The 19073-nt window shown below is 41.1% G+C and overlaps 2 protein-coding genes across 2 annotated transcripts in view; one reads left to right on the top strand and one right to left on the bottom strand.

Moving 5' to 3' along the window:
* LOC135085592 (glucose-6-phosphate exchanger SLC37A2) overlaps positions 1-8815 on the bottom strand; it is a 32931-nt gene extending 24116 nt beyond the window's left edge. The window contains exons 1-3 of the mRNA XM_063980364.1: positions 8377-8815; positions 3976-4145; positions 153-233 (exon numbers count right to left, since the gene is read on the bottom strand). Coding sequence (XP_063836434.1) covers positions 153-233; positions 3976-4145; positions 8377-8531 — 406 coding nt within the window. The 5' untranslated portion in view covers positions 8532-8815. The remainder of the gene's footprint in view (positions 1-152; positions 234-3975; positions 4146-8376) is intronic.
* Positions 8816-9209: 394 nt separating this feature from the next.
* LOC135085728 (uncharacterized) lies at positions 9210-18247 on the top strand. The gene is made up of 8 exons (XM_063980526.1): positions 9210-9292; positions 9740-9878; positions 10301-10500; positions 10995-11158; positions 16506-16568; positions 16840-16871; positions 17429-17449; positions 18057-18247. Exons 1-8 carry the CDS (start codon positions 9278-9280, stop codon positions 18152-18154), a joined length of 732 nt encoding a protein of 243 aa, XP_063836596.1. The 5' UTR covers positions 9210-9277; the 3' UTR covers positions 18155-18247.
* The last annotated feature ends 826 nt before the right edge of the window (positions 18248-19073 follow it).

Genomic DNA, 19073 nt, shown 5'->3' with positions numbered 1-19073 from the left:
ATTCACGTGGGTACCGAAATTCCCGAATTTCCCGGTTTTCCCGGTACTGGCTTAGACCTGGTACCGGGAATTCAGTAACACTCCTTAGTACCGGGACTTGCAACCCCTAATTGTAACATTGTAACAAAACAGTGTAACATTACATTACTTACCAGAAACAAACATGGCGCCCGCATACGAGAACAAGAATGCTGAGTCCAGAGCGCCCAGCAGAGTATTCGCGTCAGTCGTGTCTGTGAACAAATAATAAACAATATTATTTTATGTTATAAACACTGTCAAATCAAATCAAATAGTTTATTCAGTACATAGGCCCTTTCCATGGGCAGGGCACTTAACATGTCCCAAATAGCAATAAATTTTATAAATCAATTATTTGAATTTTAATTTGAATTAATTTTTACCTAGGACCTATAGATGGACTGCGATGCCGAGTGTTAGGTGTGATTTGCGTACATGAGGTCGCGGGTTCGATCCCCGAACAATAGAATCATTTGTAAGTTTATGAATGAACTTATGTTTTTGCATTGATCTTGGTGTTTTTACATAAAAAGTATTTATGTATGTTTGTTTAATATTCGTTGTCTGGTACCCTTTGCAAGTTTTGCATAATTAGGACTAGATGGCGCAGTGTACAATGTCCAAGGATATTTAATTATTTAAAAAAATAATTACTACTTATCTATAAATTCATTTAAATACATTGTTTTATTGTACAAACACAATAAAATAATTATTATATATTTTTTGTTTCGAAAACTTAAGTTAAAGTGAAATTAATTTTATCGACGTAAAAAAAAGCATTGCAAAATTCGCATTATTAGTTAGTTTCCTTAGGTTGCCAAGCGATGGCGTTGTTCCCTTTACCGCGCCCTAAAAACGTTACATCTAATGAAAATAATCTTTATTAATTACGATTTACCAATGTTAATAATAAATTGCAAATTTTAAATAATAGCCACGACGCCCAGGGTGTTTGTAATACACAGCAAAGCCAAACAAAAAGCACAACGATTTTTTTCTAAGACACATAATTTTTTTCTCACACGAATCCTGAATCGCGGTGACGAAGTTTTTGGCCCCGCTAAGTATATATACGGCTAGATTGCGAGTAGGGTTTCTGCTCGAGCTTTCTCGAACTCGAGAAAACTCGAGAAATTTGGCTTCATTCGAGACGAGAAAAAAATTACCGGAGCTCGAGAATTCTCGAGTTTTGATTTTGAAGCTTTAATATTCTTGAAAGTCTATTTTCTTAGACAAAAGTAAGTTTTTAATTATTTAATAGGTTAACGTTGCGTTTAGACTGGCCTAGTCTTTCCTTTTTTTAACTAATTTGATTTGCAAGTAATGATCTTAACCGAAACTAATAATGTTCACCTACGAGTATGCTATATTTTATTATGTTTGTACGAGTATAACTGACTGATTTAAATACTGAAATTTTTTTGTTAACTATCTGTTAGTTTAGGTACTCGTAAAATATACGTTTATTCAAGTCGTTATCTTTAAGTTTTTTTTTGTTTGTAAATGTAGGTTTATTATCGTAATTTTTCAATTAATTTGGACTTGTGTTATTTGGAAAACAAGTGATTCAATTGGAGCTCCAGATATTTATGGTTATTAATCCTTAAAGTACACGCGACTTTATGACTTTTGTTCCTTAATTACTAAGTTATAATTTATTATCCTACTAATATTATAAATGCGAAAGTTTGTGTGGATGTCTGGATGATTGTTACTCTTTCACGCAAAAACTACTGAACGGATTTTGTTGAAACTTTACAGTATTATTGAATATAACCCAGACACATTATAACATTAATAAAAACCCGTGTTTTTATTAAATTTCAACCGATTTCAACAGTTTTAATTAAAAGACTCGAGACCCGAGAAAACTCGAGACTTTGGCCTCGAGAATTCCCGAAACTCGAGAAAAAAATTAAGTCGAGAAATCAGAAACCCTAATTGCGAGTTTCATCGGGAGTCCGTTGCTACACAGTAGTGCAGTGATGGGGGGGAGCTGCCCTGATTCTCCCCTACCGCGCTGTGAGTATGTTTGCCCCGGCTTGCTCGCGCGCTGAGGAGGTAGGAACGAGGTGAGAACACTCCCTCAATCCTAATCAAGGTGAAACCACTTGTGGCTGAGAAAGCCCTTGCGGTGGATCAAAGTTGTACCGGCACGTTGTAACAGGACTGCGAAGTGATGTCACTTCACCCCACTGATGTAGCAAATTTGACTCCCCTTTTTGGACTTTTATCTGGTATTGGTCAAAATGACCCCAGCCAGGACATCAATCTCATCTTTTTAGTTTTACAACTTAAACTCCTGTGAATTGATTGACAAACTTGCGTCAATTCCTGTTAAATACAAGGTAATTGTTTGAATTTGTTTGTGACATGTGTGTGATGATGATTACTGAAAATGGCGGTGTAAAATAAATCTATATACTTATAATAAATCTGTAGAGAGGTCAATTCTGTACATGAAATATATTTTCAAAATAACTATCAGGGGGTGATTAGTGATCGATACTGATGCCAAAAATGCAATCAGTAAAATTTTTGTCTGTCTGTCTGTCTGTATGTTCCTTATAGAAACAAAAACTACTCGACGGATTTTAACGAAACTTGGTACAATTATTCTTCATACTCCTGGGCAGGTTATAGAATACTTAGGAATTCCCACGGCAACGGGAGTTACCGGGAAAAAACATTTGTATGAAAAATCTAAACCGCTTAAGTTAGACGCTTAAAATTTGGCATGCAGGTACCTTAGTAAACTTAAAGCTTAGTCACAACAGGATATTGCAAAATTCCCACTGGAGCGGGAGTTAGCGGGAAAAAAAAATTGTATGAAAAAATCTAAACCGCGTAAGATAGATGAAGGGCGTAAAACGGGATCCACGCGTACGAAGTCGCGGGCGGCCGCTAGTAAATAATAATAAATAAATATCCTTGGACATTTTACACTGCGCTTCTAGTCCCAAACTAAGCAAAGCTTGTACTATGGGTACTAGACGGATATAAACATACACTTAAATACTTTTTTTTTTGGAAATACATACATATTATACATAGAAAACACCCAGTCCAATACAAACAAATATGTTCATGCCCACAAATGTTTGTACTGTGCGGGAATCGCACCCGCAACCTCCGGAATAGTAGTCCGTTTTAAACCACTACACCAAACGGCCGACAAAAAAAACCTAATGTATCTAAAAACACAACTCCCCTTTTTTAGGTAGCCGGGTAAAAAGTCGACTTTATGTTAATCCAGGGTATCAGTTATTAGCGGTATGGAGATATCCAATCTCATCAAAATCTGTCCAGCTGTTCTTGAATTATAAATGGTACTATGTGTTTTGTATAAGTTTAAAGATGTGGAAGTCTGTAAAGTATGGACAAAATGTTTGTTACTCTTTCACGCAAAACTATTGAACGGATTTTGATGAAACTTTTCTGAACTTTACTAAATATTAACTTACTGAACGGCGGCCAGTCGCACCAATTGTCATCCGCTGTCCGCAGGGTCGACTCCCGGCGGTGGCACGAAATCGCTGCAGTTGCGGTGCAGAACACTCTTGACCACGGAGATGGTCAGGTGGGAAGAATGAACGAACAAGGCTTGTACATTAGGTGGGAAGATTGAACGAACGAGGCTTGCGCGACAGGTGGTAAGAATGAATGAACGAGGCTTGCGCGACAGGTGGGAAGGACGAACGAACAAAGCTTGCGCGTCAAGTGGGAAGAATGAATGAACGAACGAACAAGGCTTGCACGTTAGGTGGGAAGAATGAACGAACAAAGCTTGCGCGTCAAGTGGGAAGAATGAATGAACGAACGAACTAAGCTTGCACGTCAGGTGGGAATTGCGCGTCAGGTGGGAAGAATGAACGAATGTACTTACTGAACGGCGGCCAGTTGTATCAAAGCTCTCGTCGGATTAATGAATGAATGAATAAATAAACTTACTGAACGGCGGCCAGTCGCACCAATTGTCGTCGGCCGGGTCGACTCCCGGCGGAGGCACGAACCCACTGCAGTTGCGGTGCAGAACACTCTTGACGACGGAGATCGGCTTGCGGGTGAGGTGGTACGTCATGTACGTGAAGAATGTCAGCATCAGCACGCATGACTGGTACCTGCGGACGATAATACAAATCAAATCAAATGTTCTTTAGTCTTTATTGCTTCTTGTTGGTACACTCAAGTTATGTATAAAATGCATCTTTTTGCGATTTTCGCTATAGGAAGAGCGCTTGCTTATCCTAAAATACAGCGCTCTGCCCTAACTTAGGAAACAAAGCTCAATGTTTTTAGTATCATAATATTTTGTAAGATGCATTAATATCTTAAAAATTTGTTCCTTGTTTTTATATGCATGTACTTACTTTTGAACAAATAGATTTGTATTTGTACTTAAGTACTTCGTTTTGGCGTTTATTTGATTGCGAACACAGTGATGGCCAGCGGGCCGGTAGGCGTGGGGGCGCTTTCGCTTGCATTGCTGATTGCACCACCACCGTCAGACGGGACCAGTTGTGTGCTCCCAGCTGCTCCCGTCGCCCCCTGTCCTGGGAAGCTTGTAGGACAATCGCCGGGAGTGACTGGTAGTGAAGGCTTGGCCCGGAATCCCACAGTTTCCTCCCACGAACGACGAGTGACGAAGCACCGGGGTCTTTTTAGTGGGTATGCCTTGTCCTTCTGACTTAGTGAACCTTACATAACCTACCCTATCCCCGCAGAGTAGGTATGCAATTCAATGAATTTGTCCCCGAAAAAATAAAAGATACCTTCATGCATAATACCTGTAGTGGTTCGTATTGGACTCCAGAGGAGAGGTCGCGGGTTCGATTCGGGGCTGAGATGGGCGACCCTTTGTATGGTTTTTTGTCGACGTAACAAGAACACACTATAATTTGATCAATAACAATGTTTCAATTGATATTGACTGTAAATTGATCTCTGAATTCTCTGATTCATTCAGTTCAACGAATCACGACCCGCACGAGTCACGGTGCAATAACATTAAGGTACACTCATCATCAAATAGTTCGGTTTTGTTCCCCAGTCGATGAAGCACCTGATGTCGTGCCCTGAGTGCCCAAGCAACTGCACTCAGGAGGATTTGATGAGTGCTGCTGACAACGACACTCTTGTGGCGGAGTTTTGGGCTGACACTGTGTAGGTTTGTTGTCGACACGAAAAGAAGAAGTTTGTGACTTCGGTTTGTTCGTTCGTTTCAGCCAAATGACGTCCACTGCTGGACAAAGGCCTCCCCCAAGGATTTCTACAACGATCGGTCCTGCGCCAGCATCTAGGCACCTCCCGCGACCTTCACCAGATCGTCGGTCCACCTAGTGGGGAGCTTGCCCACACAACGTCTTCCGGCACATAGCGTAGTCGCCACTCGAGAACTTTTCTACCCCATAGGCGATCACTTTGGGTGTTACAAACGAACTATATGACGCTGAGTGTACATCCAGCTAAGCGAAATTTGAGTCTTATCATGCTTGAAATGAATGCTATTTTGCAACAACACTGATTGTATGACATTGTTGTGAACGCAATTCATCTGTATGACCTTTGTTTGTAGGGGAGAAAGGCCTTTGCACTGATGACATTATTCCGCCGAATTTATAACGTCGTCCTTTTATGGGACCCGTATCTTTTCTAATACAATAAGTGGTTAAATTATGTATTTGTTTCATTGACATTTCGGTACATAAGTCCGGCACTGATCACAAGTCATCAGCAATGACCACGACAGCTAAGTTAAAGAAGTAAATACTTACTTAATTAACTTTTTAAAAAAATAAAACCGACTTCAAATGCGTGAACACAAAAAAAAAATAAAAATATTGCGTATAAAAAAGTTCATCCCCAATTTTCCACCCTTGGGGGTGAAATATTTTCTTCAAATTCGCATGAAACCACCCTTTTGATAATACCTATTCAACAAAAAAATAATCGTTCAAATTGATTTATAATCGGCGGAGATATTGCGTATAAAAAAGTTCATCCCCAATTTTCCACCCTTGGGGGTTGGTTTTTCTATTATTAAATTTAAATGGGACCACCCTTGAGGTATTACCTATACGCCGAAAAAAGATTTGTTCAAATCGGTTCATAATTGGCGGAGTTATCGCGTAACAAACATAGAAAAAAAAAAAAAAAAAAAACATACGGGTCGAATTGAGAACCTCCTCCTTTTTTTTGAAGTCGGTTGAAAATGATGCTATGCTCGCTCAGTACGGCTAGCACGTAAAGTGAACTTAATATGAGAAATGGTTGCACGAAACTTATTTTGACAATCAAAATTGTCACGTTATCGTTTAATTCGAAAGTTGAGTAATCGAATTTTGTCGAATACGCAAACGATTCGAAGACGAAAGTTGTTCATGCTAGAGGTACTGTGGTTTGCTTTGTTTAGGGCAGCGGTTCCCGAAAGGTGGTCTGCGGAACCCTGGGGTTCCGTGGAAAGGCCGCAAGGGTTCCGTAAAAAATATTACCCCACGTTTCGTGACCGACGTTGTTCACGCGCACAGACTTGTTTACGCACAAGGGAGGGGCAGGGCGTGCGGGCGGAGTAGTACGGGGGTTCCGCTAGGAAAAGTTTAATCAATTAGGGTTCCTTGGCAAAGAAAAATTGGGGAAACCCTGGTTTAGGGTACTTTTTATTAGGGTTCGGTACACAAAGGGTAATATCGGGACCCTATCTATTACTGTGCTATTACTAAGACTTTGTTGTCTTGTCTGTCTGTCAACATGCTGTATTTCATGAAATTTTTACAGACGATGTATTTCTGTTGCCACAATAACAACTAATATTAAAAAAATTAAAAAAATATTCAAGGGCGGTTCCTATGCAACAATCAAAGCGTCGCCGCGTCGTACGAAACCCTACGTGCGCGAGTCCGACTCGCACTTGGCCGGTTTTATTAAGACTTGTTAGGGTACTTTATTACTAGAAAACAATGTTAATCAACTAAACTCAACATTAACTACGCACGATTCTGCCATTCACAGTAAAACTAATTAAATGACATCACTGATAAGAAATTGGCAATTTCAAGTTGAGTACTTAATTATTTTCTGCACTAAATGTTATATGTACACACGGCTACACTGTTAACTATCCATTTCAGTTTTTGCTCACGCTCTCATCAAATGGTGATTCGTTGCGATAGAACAAGACGACATGACAGGCAATGGATAGTTAACACTGTTGCTGATGGTACATAGATATAAATTGACTAACAAGAACTCCTGTAACCATGTGTATTTCATACAAGTTCAAAATGTATAACATAATAATTATTTTGTAATTATGAGTCAATTATCAAAGTAAAACTATAAATAACATTGTTAAGATATTATCAGACGTACATGATAGCATGATTCGTATGTGATAGTAAAAATAAACGGAAACGAGTTTGATAAGAAGCTGAAATTATAATATCATGTCCACAAGCTTAATTAAACAGCGGTGAACTCTTTTTGCACAATTTTTATAATGTGAGAACCTAAATCTGAAAATGTTTGCTTTCTCGTACGTTGTTATTGTTGTTGTCTTGTATTATCAGCTATCTGCTGACTCAAAAAGCTTTTGTTTTGATATCAGAAACAGACCTATGCTCGTTTTTAAGACATGTAAAGAGCCCCATAAGGGCTACCTTTTCTTTTTTTATTATTTACATTTTGACGTTCATAAGAGCCACTTGTGGTCTAAATAAATATTTTTGATTTTGATTTTGAATCCATAATTTTTAAGTGACCCCTATGAAAACTAAATTCCTGTTATGTGTTACCATAAGGGTCTTTTTAAATTAGGGATTGATGGTGAAAACGGGCACTGTTTAAAAGAATAATCTGTAATTTATCATCTTTTAGTGCTTCCTTCACCTTCTATGTTTGCTTTTAGCTGTACGTAGTGTTTGTAGAAATCTCAACTTTTGACCTTTACTTTTCAATAGATACTTTCTATTTTATGTAATATGTTACTATTCTAGAGTTATGCTCGAAAATAGCTCACATATTAGAATGATAAAATTAGTAGTGTTAGTTGTAGTAAAAGTATTTAAAATTAACATTTAAACAAATTATTTAATTAGGTACCTATTTTTACTGAATTTCTATAATTATAATTTTTATTAATTAGACTTAATAATTGGCCAATGATAACCTTGCTAATGGTGACTAATAACATTGTAACTTGGTGATAACTCAGTAATTGTACAAGGCTTTATTGTAAAGTAATTACAAACAAATGTTGTTTGCAATTAATTCATGCATAAACTCAATGATTCATCTCAAGCGTGAATGCCATAGCCTTGGCCGCAATTAAAAAATAAAAATTTCAAAAAAACTTACAATAGTAGCCTGTTGAACTGAAGGCGAGGGAATAGGGAACTACTCAGGCTCTGAAGACACTGGACCCCCACAGGCGCATCGCGACTCACTCCACTCATTTTGACTCGCTTTTTTCGTCGAAAATGCTTAACAAAACCTACTAAAAGGCTACTCATTAACGCCCACTGGTTGTACTAATCTCTAATCGCATTTTTTCGCATAAAAATCTCTTTGTTTACATCTGAGTACGTGATGAATTCGAAACTATAATTTCACGTCATTTGTAACTCTTACACTACACTGATTGATTGTCAAATATTAGAAAGCTATAAATTTTTTAAATAAAAACACCTTTGTGGTAAAACTTTAACAAAATTAATTGATTTCGAATTAATTTCAGTAAAATACGTCGATCCGACCGACCACGTCCCCTGCGGGAAATGTCAATGTCAAATTTTTTGACGTTGCATGCGTTTTGTAACTGCTCTAAACTCTACACCGTTTCGTTGCCAATGAAGCATCCTCATTCCTCAATACAATATTTTGCTCAGAAAAGTTGTAAATTGTAATAATATTATTGGCTGCGCTACCGCGACATATTTATAAACAGTTTATATGATTACATTTTATTCATAGATTTTATTGATGTTTAAGTTTGTTAAATGTTTAAACTCGACTGTACCCAGGTACCACCAGGAGATACCTACAATAATACTACTGTTTAAATTATACAATACTTACTACTTTTACATACAATGTAATTTAATTTGTTAATACGCAGAAAATTACATTGATAACGTGTCATTAAAATGGGTAGTTATTATTTTATATTGCATGTAATTAAAATGGGCGATATTAAAGCATTATTTCTGTATTTCATAGATAAATAGCTTTTACATCTCAATGTTAAGGTTTAAGTAAAATGAATAATTTATTGGTAAGTTTAAATCTTGAATTGTTTTTCTTTCAATAGATGGCGTTGTCATTACATTGTATCTTAGTCAGGGCACCCAGGGCCGTTTTTCACAACCTACGGGCATATTAAGGATCAGGGGCATGGGGCCCCTGACCGGGGGTTTATCAGTAGTTGTTACAGTAAATTAAGTACTTACCTATTGTGGCTATCGCTAATTCGCTACACGGTTGGGATTACTGCATTAGTTTTAATCTGAGATAGGTACTCGCAAATCCGTTGTTCTAAGTAAATTCAACGACATTTTCAACCCCCTGTACAACCCAGTCAACTTATTTGCGCACCTCGCACTCACCCGCACATACATTTCTGCGTTCATCACGTTTGTGCCAAAGCGTCGATGTGACGTCACGGCTGCCAGCTTGACCGGATTGTAGGTAACTACGTTTACGGCCCTCTCTACGTTCCTAGACTTTTACATGTCTCTGCGTGAGCCTGACGGCGGTTGGGAGCACCTGGTTCCAGACAGGCTGGCTCGGCCGGCTGGTGCAGTATCACAAGACTAAGTTCCTGGATGAGCTCAACGAGGTGGCTCCGATTAAGATTAAAGGTAAGTCGATTATAGGACGAAACACACTTATCAACCCGGAAACGGGTTGTAATCGTACCAACTCGAGGCGGTCAGTATTCTTCAGCACACGCGTACCGTAACGTAAAATCCTTACCTTGGTTGACGGTGCGGTAAAAGACGATACAGTGTTGATCGTTTTCCGGGTTGATAAGTGTGCTGTAACCTTATCTAGGTCACCTGTTATGGAAGAACTAACTTATTTCAGTAAACCATTAAGGCAAACAACAAAAAGTGAAATAAATGAGATAGATATAAGGATCCTTATTTTAAGAAAATAATTAATTCATCTAATCTATCTTAATTTTTTTCACCTACTTACTAGTAGAACAGTAATCGATTTCTAAGGGTCGCTAACGATCACTATACGGACCACGGATATTTTGACTGATGTATTTCTCTAGCATCCATAGTGCAGAAAGAGCCAGGCTTCGTGGACTCATCCGAATGGGACTTCAACTCCGTGCTCCGTCTGGTGACGCTCATGAGGCAGAGCCAGCAAACAGCGCCAGCGCGGCGCGCGCTGCGGCGCATGCTGCAGCCGATGACCAGGCGGTTCATAAGCAAGGCGCAGAGCTACAAGTTTTTCCCTAGCTTGAGCAAGGTATGATTAGTTAATGAAGGTTTATTTAAGCTACTTTGCCCCTGACCTCTTGAAGTTAGGCTGCTACTATTGAGAGTCGTAGCCTGGGGCGGAGCCAAGAAAAAATGTACCTACAGGTCGTCTAGCCAGGATAGTTGGTGCCGTTCCAAGAGACTCTCAACAAAGCGAGATGCCAGCATGAGAGCCTAGGTTGATAGGTAGGTAAGGTACATACACACAACTTTCCATTCGTGGCGTATGTTCTCAGGAGCACATCAAACTCCTCTCAAACAAAATCTTAATCCTCCATTCATTTCTGTAATATACCTAAATGTGCACTATTCACTGGCTCACCGTCACACCAAGCGTTTCACTGCGGCACGTCTGCCATACGACTGACTCGTTTCACTCACAACGATGTCACGTGACTGATGAGACAGCCTATTGTATCTAGTACGTAGATGCAAACACTACAATTTCTTTCCAATATCTTCTCTCCACTATTCTCTTCACAGAACCACCCCAACGAGTTCTACTACGACATCGACTCGGACGAGATGTACGAGGAGGCCGACAACACCACCTCCAGCTCGCTGCTCGACGAGGACGCCGTGCTCGTCATCACCAACCCCGTGGAGGCGCGCCTGCCCAGCGCTCAGATCAGCGTGAAGCTGCTCAAGTAAGGCCAAGTCATCAAGACAATGTCATGTGACGATTTTAACAGTAAGAGTAGGCGCACTCCGTTGATTTTTAGTTGGCCGATAGTTGTGCCCGATTTTAAATTGTATGAAGAATCGGCCAAATCGAATCGGCGTAGTGTGCGCACTCCCATACATGCCCATATTGATCAACTGCCCGACTAAACTATCGGCCGACGAAAAATCAACGGTGTGCGCCTACTCTTATTCGGTAATACAAACTGTGGGGACACATACACCGCACATCGAGTCGCGGCGACCGCCCGCTCGGCTCGCCGCCGTGCCACTGCTGAAAGAATTTGACCTACATTTGATTGCGCCCGCGCCGCGAGTGCGCGACAGAGACAGCGCGCATGCCGTCCTACTCATTCCTCCGGAGTAGCGGGCGGTTGAATATTATTTTGTGCGATGACAAGGACAGCATTAGTATAGCCGTCTTACTTAGTCTGAAATTGTGTTAGGTAGTCTAGTAAATAATCTACCCATTGTTATTATTTTTACGTACTAGGAAATATATATAAAGGGTGCGAATACAATAAGATTTCACCATTCTGCAATCCGAGTTTTATTAAGAAACATCTCCCACTACACGCAATAATACCAACAGTGGTGACCAACCGACGTTTACCCGACTTCACTGAAACATTTACTATGGAGGAAGAATTCCGCGATGCTGTACCCACTGCGCTGCGCTCTGAAGAGAAAGAAGTGTCAACAATTTCACTGCAATCAAGAATACCTGCGTTCTGGAGAGCTCAACCTAAACTTTGGTTCGCGCAATTTGAAGCTGTGGTTTCTTCGTGCAAGATCGGCGATGACCAGAAATACAACCTTGTTATACCGGTGCTGGAACGAATGGATATTGAACAAGTCAGCGACATCATCTGCAAGCCACCCGCCACTGGAAAGTACACAGCGCTGAAGAGAAGATTACTGTCAGTATACGAAGAATCGGAATCCCGTCAATTTCAAAAGCTTCTAAGCGGCCTAGAGCTTGGCGATCAGAAACCAACACAACTACTGCGCGTTATGCGTGACCTGGCCGGCGAGAAAGTAACCGACGACGCCCTGAAAGTGCTTTGGATGGGACATCTACCCTCACAAGTTCGAGCCGTACTGTCTGTGAGTACTGAATCATCTCTAGACACACTGGCGATCATGGCAGACAAGATGATGGAACACACAGATCGTAACACCATCGCAGAGATTGCTTCATCACCATCACAACCGTCGACAAGTCGAGACCCACATTATGAACTTCTGTCAAAGCAAATTGAAAAGCTCACACTCGAGATAGCAGCGATACGTGAGAGCAGGACAAACTATCGCCGTCCTTATCGTGCACGCTCAAGATCAAGGTCTAGAACAAATGGCAAGAAACCTGGCGATCCCGGTTGGGAATGTTTTTATCACCATCGATTTGGAGATAAAGCGAGGAAATGTGAGCCTCCGTGCGCTAGAAAACCGTCGTCGGAAAACTAACGTTAACACCGACCGTGGCGGACGTCGGTGTTACTAAACTGAACAATCGCCTTTGCATCACTGAAAGAAACACTGGAGAGCGATTTCTAGTCGACACCGGCGCAGATATATCGGTCTTAGCGACAAAGAATAAGCGAAAACCGATAACGTCTACTACCTACGCCTTATTTGCTGCCAACAACACACCAATCAAAACGTACGGCGATAAAACAATTCATTTGAACCTGGGACTTCGACGCAGCTTCAAGTGGACATTCATCGTGGCCGATGTGAAGATGTCAATTTTGGGTGCAGACTTCCTACGACACTATAAGCTGCTGGTGGACCTACATCACAAGAAGTTAATTGACAGCGTAACTGAACTATCTGTCAACACCGTCGAGATACAAACAAATCAAGACGTGTCAATTCATCTGGTTGAGCCAAGCCATCGATATCACAAAATACTTCAAGCCTACCCTGAAGTCCTCAAGCCAACATCGATGAAAACGTCCGCTAAACACGGCGTTAGACACCACATTGAAACCGTCGGCCCGCCGCTGTTTGCCAGACCACGCCCGCTACCGCCAGATAAATACAACGCAGCCAAGGCAGAATTCCAATCCATGATGGAACAGGGAATTTGCCAGCCTTCGAAGAGTCCCTGGGCGAGCCCACTACATGTTGTGAAGAAAAAAGACGGTACATTGCGAATATGTGGCGACTACCGTCGATTGAACGCGGTTACTTTACCTGATCGATACCCGCTGCCAAGAATACAAGACTTCACATACCAGCTACATGACATGAAGATTTTCTCTAAAATTGACCTGAAAAGAGCATTTTTTTGGATTCCAATGGCTGAAGACGATATTAAGAAAACTGCTATCACCACGCCATTTGGGCTTTTTGAATTCACCCGCATGACGTTTGGACTTCGAAATGCACCACAGACTTTCCAACGATTCATGCACGAAGTCCTACAAGACCTAGACTCATGCTGCTTCTGCTTCGTTGATGACCTATTAGTGTGGTCAAAAACTGAAAAACTTCATGAAATGCACCTACGTCAAGTCCTAGAACGACTAGCAAAGTACGGTGTCGGAATAAACACTGAAAAATGCAAGTTTGGTGTCCAAAAACTCAACTACCTGGGATACGAAGTTACAAGCGAGGGTATTAGACCAACTGAAGAACGCATCGAAACTATTCTCAACTACCCGAAACCAGCAAACATACAAGAGTTACGACGATTTCTGGGGATGCTAAATTTCTACCACGATTGTTTACCTAAACAAGCTGAACTTCAAATCGACTTGAACAAGCTACTTCACAATAAGAAGAAAAAAGACAAATCGCCTATTCAATGGACGCCAAGCCTTGAAGAAACGTTCGAGAAATGCCGCCAAAGCATCTCTAACGCCACGGTTTTGACTCATCCCGTCTCAGGCGCACCGCTATGCATCATGACAGACGCGTCAGACGTAAGTGTTGGCGCAGTACTACAACAAAAGATAGACAACGTGTGGAGACCACTATCTTTTTTCTCAAAGAAGCTGAGTGACACACAGAAGAGATATAGCGTATACGATCGTGAACTATTAGCGATCTATATGTCTATTAAGCACTTTAGAAGACTGATTGAAGGCAACGACGTCACTGTCTATACAGACCACAGGCCTCTAACTTACGCCTTGATGAAGCCAACAACTGCAAATGACACACCTAGACGAGAGAGACAGCTACTTTTCATCAGTCAATTCTGCACAAGAATAGAATACATAAATGGCGAAGACAATACTGTGGCTGATGCACTATCACGCATTTCATCAATCGATTGTCCTACTATCATCGACTACAACGAGTTGGCTGAAAAACAAGCGCAAGATCAAGAGCTGAAACAACTGTTACAAAAGCCGCATCTCAGTTTTACTACGATTACACTACCCGGCCTAAAGAAACCTATCTACTGCGAAGTAACTACAAAGACACCGCGTCCCTACCTACCGCCAAGCCTTCGTGAAACTGCCTATAAAGCGTTACATGAGCTGAGTCATCCAGGAATACGCACAACAAGAAAAATGGTTACCGAGAAGTACTTCTGGCCTAGCATGAACAAAGACATATCAACATGGACTAGATGCTGCTTACCTTGTCAGCGAGCAAAAGTGAGTCGCCATACAGTAACACCACTCGTACAATTTCCTACATCAAGCCGATTTGAACACGTACACATGGACATCGTCGGCCCATTGACACCATCAGAAGGACACCGCTACATTGTTACTATGATCGATCGATGCACTAGATGGCCTGAAGCAATACCTGTCAACGATATAAGTGCAGACACAATAGCCAGAGTCTTTTACGACAGTTGGATCGCAAGATTTGGTTGCCCACTACGCATAACCACCGACCAAGGAAGGCAATTCGAATCAGCTTTATTCGAAAAACTCGCAAAAAAGCTCGGAGTCGAAAGATTAAGGACTACCGCCTATCATCCACAGTCCAATGGCATCGTAGAACGCTGGCATCGATCACTGAAAGCCGCCCTAATTGCAAGAGGCAATAGAAATCAATGGACGCAAGAGTTATCTTCAGTATTGCTAGGATTACGCAATGCAATACATAGACAAACCAACTATAGTGCCGCTATGATGACCTACGGAACCTCAATGCGACTACCTGCCGACTTTTTCACACCTACAACATCTACAAGTAACAATGAAGACCCGGAAATAATACGCAAACTCACAGAAACAATGTCATCACTAAACTATTCAACGTTTTCAACTCAACAACAACGCACAAGCTTCGTTCCCGATCAGCTGTCAACCTGCAAACAAGTATTTATACGCACAGATGCAACTCGCAAATCACTAACACCACCGTATGAAGGCCCGTTTGAAGTTATAGAAAAACACGACAAACACTTCAAGATAAAACTACCGAAACGTGAAGCGAACATATCACTAGATAGACTGAAGCCCGCCTTCGTGATGCCCTGTGAAGAACTGCCACAAGATCCTCAATACGTAACCCGTTCCGGCAGGATAGTCAAACCTACAAGAAATGTACGGTTTTCCTGACGGGGGGTACCTGTGGGGACACATACACCGCACATCGAGTCGCGGCGACCGCCCGCTCGGCTCGCCGCCGTGCCACTGCTGAAAGAATTTGACCTACATTTGATTGCGCCCGCGCCGCGAGTGCGCGACAGAGACAGCGCGCATGCCGTCCTACTCATTCCTCCGGAGTAGCGGGCGGTTGAATATTATTTTGTGCGATGACAAGGACAGCATTAGTATAGCCGTCTTACTTAGTCTGAAATTGTGTTAGGTAGTCTAGTAAATAATCTACCCATTGTTATTATTTTTACGTACTAGGAAATATATATAAAGGGTGCGAATACAATAAGATTTCACCATTCTGCAATCCGAGTTTTATTAAGAAACATCTCCCACTACACGCAATAATACCAACACAAACAAACACCAAAGCATCACCAGAAGGTGGATGTGCTGGGTCCCCAGTAGATTAAACGGGACTATTCACACCGCTCGTTCCCACCTCTGCAACTCTTGTGTAGCCAGGATCTACAGCTTGTAGATTAAAGCCAGCTCTGGTTTCTTTTCTATGTGAAATACGAGATATTCTTTGTCCCCTTGGGTAAGAATGCCCCTCTTGACACGGAAACTGGACCAGAATACCTCTCTCAGTTCGTGAAGACTACGCTCATGACTGCTAGGGCCGTTTGGGGGATGAGAACATCCTATCTTCTTCTACAAGGTGGGCCCTAAGAATGTAGAGGCAATAGTCACGCTGACCATTACATAACAAATAACCTTCTGGCCAAACTTCTTGCAGGCAAATACTCGAAAATAGAGCGAAAGCAGGGCGACAGATGCCTACGACCAAAAAAGCCTTGAAGTAAGCATTATTCTTTGTTATCATCATCAAAAACATCACCAGCTTTAATCACTGTTTCTAAAATGTGGTTTCTTTAGTTGTTTTATTTAGTGTAAAATCACATGTACTACATAAGTAATAAGTGTCACGTCGTTTTGTAATACATACGAGCCTTCAAAACAACAATTGCTTTGTTGTTTTATTTAATTTTGTGCCACTTTCGTAACTAGTGTTTGCGATATCTCTTACTTATTTAAAGACACAAATAATGATTACCTATATCTTTTTACAGGGCAACTGAAAAAGACAACGAAACAACCAGTGGTTAGTAAAATTTCATGTGATGGATGTAAAAAAGTTTACCCTGCGTTTCATAATCTTACTTTAACTATAACAAACTTTATAATATTATCTCCATACAAAAAAACAGTTTAAAATTAGAGCGCATTTCACATTAAGGCGATTTAGCAGCGCGACAAACACGCGACGCACATTCACATTATAAAAACCGAACTACGACAAAAAACGACGCTGAAAAAGTATAAAACAAGATTTTCAGAATACTGAACTGAACAAAGTTGCTAATGTAGTTGCATAGTAATTTTCATGTTTGGAAAACCGCAGTCACACGTTGTCAAAGTGCTACGGTAGGTAGGTATATGTAACGTGTGACTACGCCTTTTGCTTTGCCGTAGTCGGGTAAAAACGCCGCTGCCGCGCTGCAGTCGCGCTACTAACGCCCTAATGTGAAAGCGCTCTTATGGTGATGCAACTCAGCCTAACTACGACGCACCAGCCAGGCGCTTAGTGGTTCGTCTCCCGGACTACAAAGCTCCTTCTTGAATCGGGTAAATAATTAAAGTTTTCATGTTAATTTTCAGATGATAATGTCACTGCTACGGGTAAGTGTACGATGCCTTGTTTTGTTTTATCTTCTTGATGTTGTTTTGTGAATAAAACATTTCACTTTCATGGCTGATTTACACGTATTAAGTAGTCACTTAAAATTAAGTTAAAAACTATTTTAATACAAGTAATCAGAGGGCTTAGGCCCAGAACAGACGGTGAAACGCAACTGCAACGAAACTGGAACTTTCTGATGATTCTGATGAATGAAACTGAAACTGAGTTTCAAACTGGTCGCGTCATGTGTGGTCTCTCAACGGACGCTATGGCAGAAACTTAGATGCAACTTAAAAGACCGTGTCAAAAGTAACTAGCAGTTGCAGTTTCGTTGCAGTTGCGTTTCACCGTCTGTTCTGGGCTTAGTGTGAGTTTACATCAGACGTCCTCACTAGCACAAGTGAGCGCGTATAAATGACATTAAAATGTATGGACTGACAGCGCCCCTAGCGGAAACTGTCAAGAACTAAAATTAATATTTTTTTAACGCGCTCACTAGTGAAGACTTAGTCCTCAGCCTTTTCAATCGGGCACAACTATCGGCCGACGAAAAATCAACGGTGTGCACCTACTCTTAGTGAGAACATCCTTTGTACCTTTTGACAGATACAAGCAATGATATGAGCGCCTCGGACGATTCGAGCTCGCCTGATTCGAGTGCGCTTGACTCGAGCACCACTGACTCCACCTCGCCTACGGCCTAGCACAGTGATGGCCAAGAAGTCGACGAAGACGATTTTGGTAGCCCAAAGAGTTAAATAAACTGAACTTATTTTAAAACGTACGTTATTCGCGCCAAGAACACTAACCCCCTGCCCCTTACTAATAAAACTTACAAGCTCGTTGAACAGTGTTTTAAAGTGACGTTTAGTATGGAAATGTCATTTTAAAACTGTGTTCAACAACTGTGTAACTTTTTATTAGTAAGGGGCTATCTATATCTATAATATATAAAGCTCGATTACCACTGACTCACTGACTGACTGATCAGGGGTGTTTTTGGGGTATTTAGAGGGGTGAGGGGTAAAATTGTTAATGTTTGTTTTAAACTAGATTTTTCGACTGCCAGCTTTACTGGATTTTTTGAACCAAAAAACAAAATGGCGGCACTTTTTGAAACACCAACTTTTTTGTTTTCAGTCCTGAATTTTTTCTTTTTTGGGAGTTTGTTGGGGTTGCCAAGATGTGTTAAAAAAATTGAGAAAAAAACGGAAAAACAAAATGGCCGCGCCGCCATCTTGGATTGAAAATGCGATTTCGAGGTGTTTTTAGGGAGGTGTCACTCCGAGATGCGCAATTGTTTTTGAAAATTTCTTTTGGGTGTTTGTGACATGTATAGTCTTCTTTAGAGCCACATGCACAGATTATCAAAAAACAAGATGGCGGCTGAGCTGTCGGCCATTTTGTTGCGATCAAAAAATTCCCAAAGTTTGACACGAATTTTCCGGTAGATGGCGACATCGGAGTGGGGTACAATGTTCCGGGCGATTGTTGGTCTGTTATTCGAGTGTTGCCATGAATCGGAAAAAACTACCATTTTGGAAGAAAATTTTCCACCACGGCCCCGGATAGTAGAAAATGGAAATTTCCAGAAATTCCAAAAACTTGGTATGCAGTTTGGTG

The sequence above is a fragment of the Ostrinia nubilalis genome, chromosome 29 (assembly GCF_963855985.1).
Source record: "Ostrinia nubilalis chromosome 29, ilOstNubi1.1, whole genome shotgun sequence".
NCBI classification, from domain to species: Eukaryota; Metazoa; Arthropoda; class Insecta; order Lepidoptera; family Crambidae; genus Ostrinia; species Ostrinia nubilalis.
The sequence above is the reverse complement of the archived record's forward strand: the minus strand, read 5'-3'. Positions and strand labels throughout refer to the sequence as shown.

Excerpts from the sequence above, each read along its gene's own strand:
- LOC135085728 (XM_063980526.1), top strand. Across the intron at positions 10,501-10,994 it reads TTTTCCCTAGCTTGAGCAAG|AACCACCCCAACGAGTTCTA; the intron begins GTATGATTAGTT and ends TTCTCTTCACAG. Across the intron at positions 11,159-16,505 it reads ATCAGCGTGAAGCTGCTCAA|GCAAATACTCGAAAATAGAG; the intron begins GTAAGGCCAAGT and ends AACTTCTTGCAG.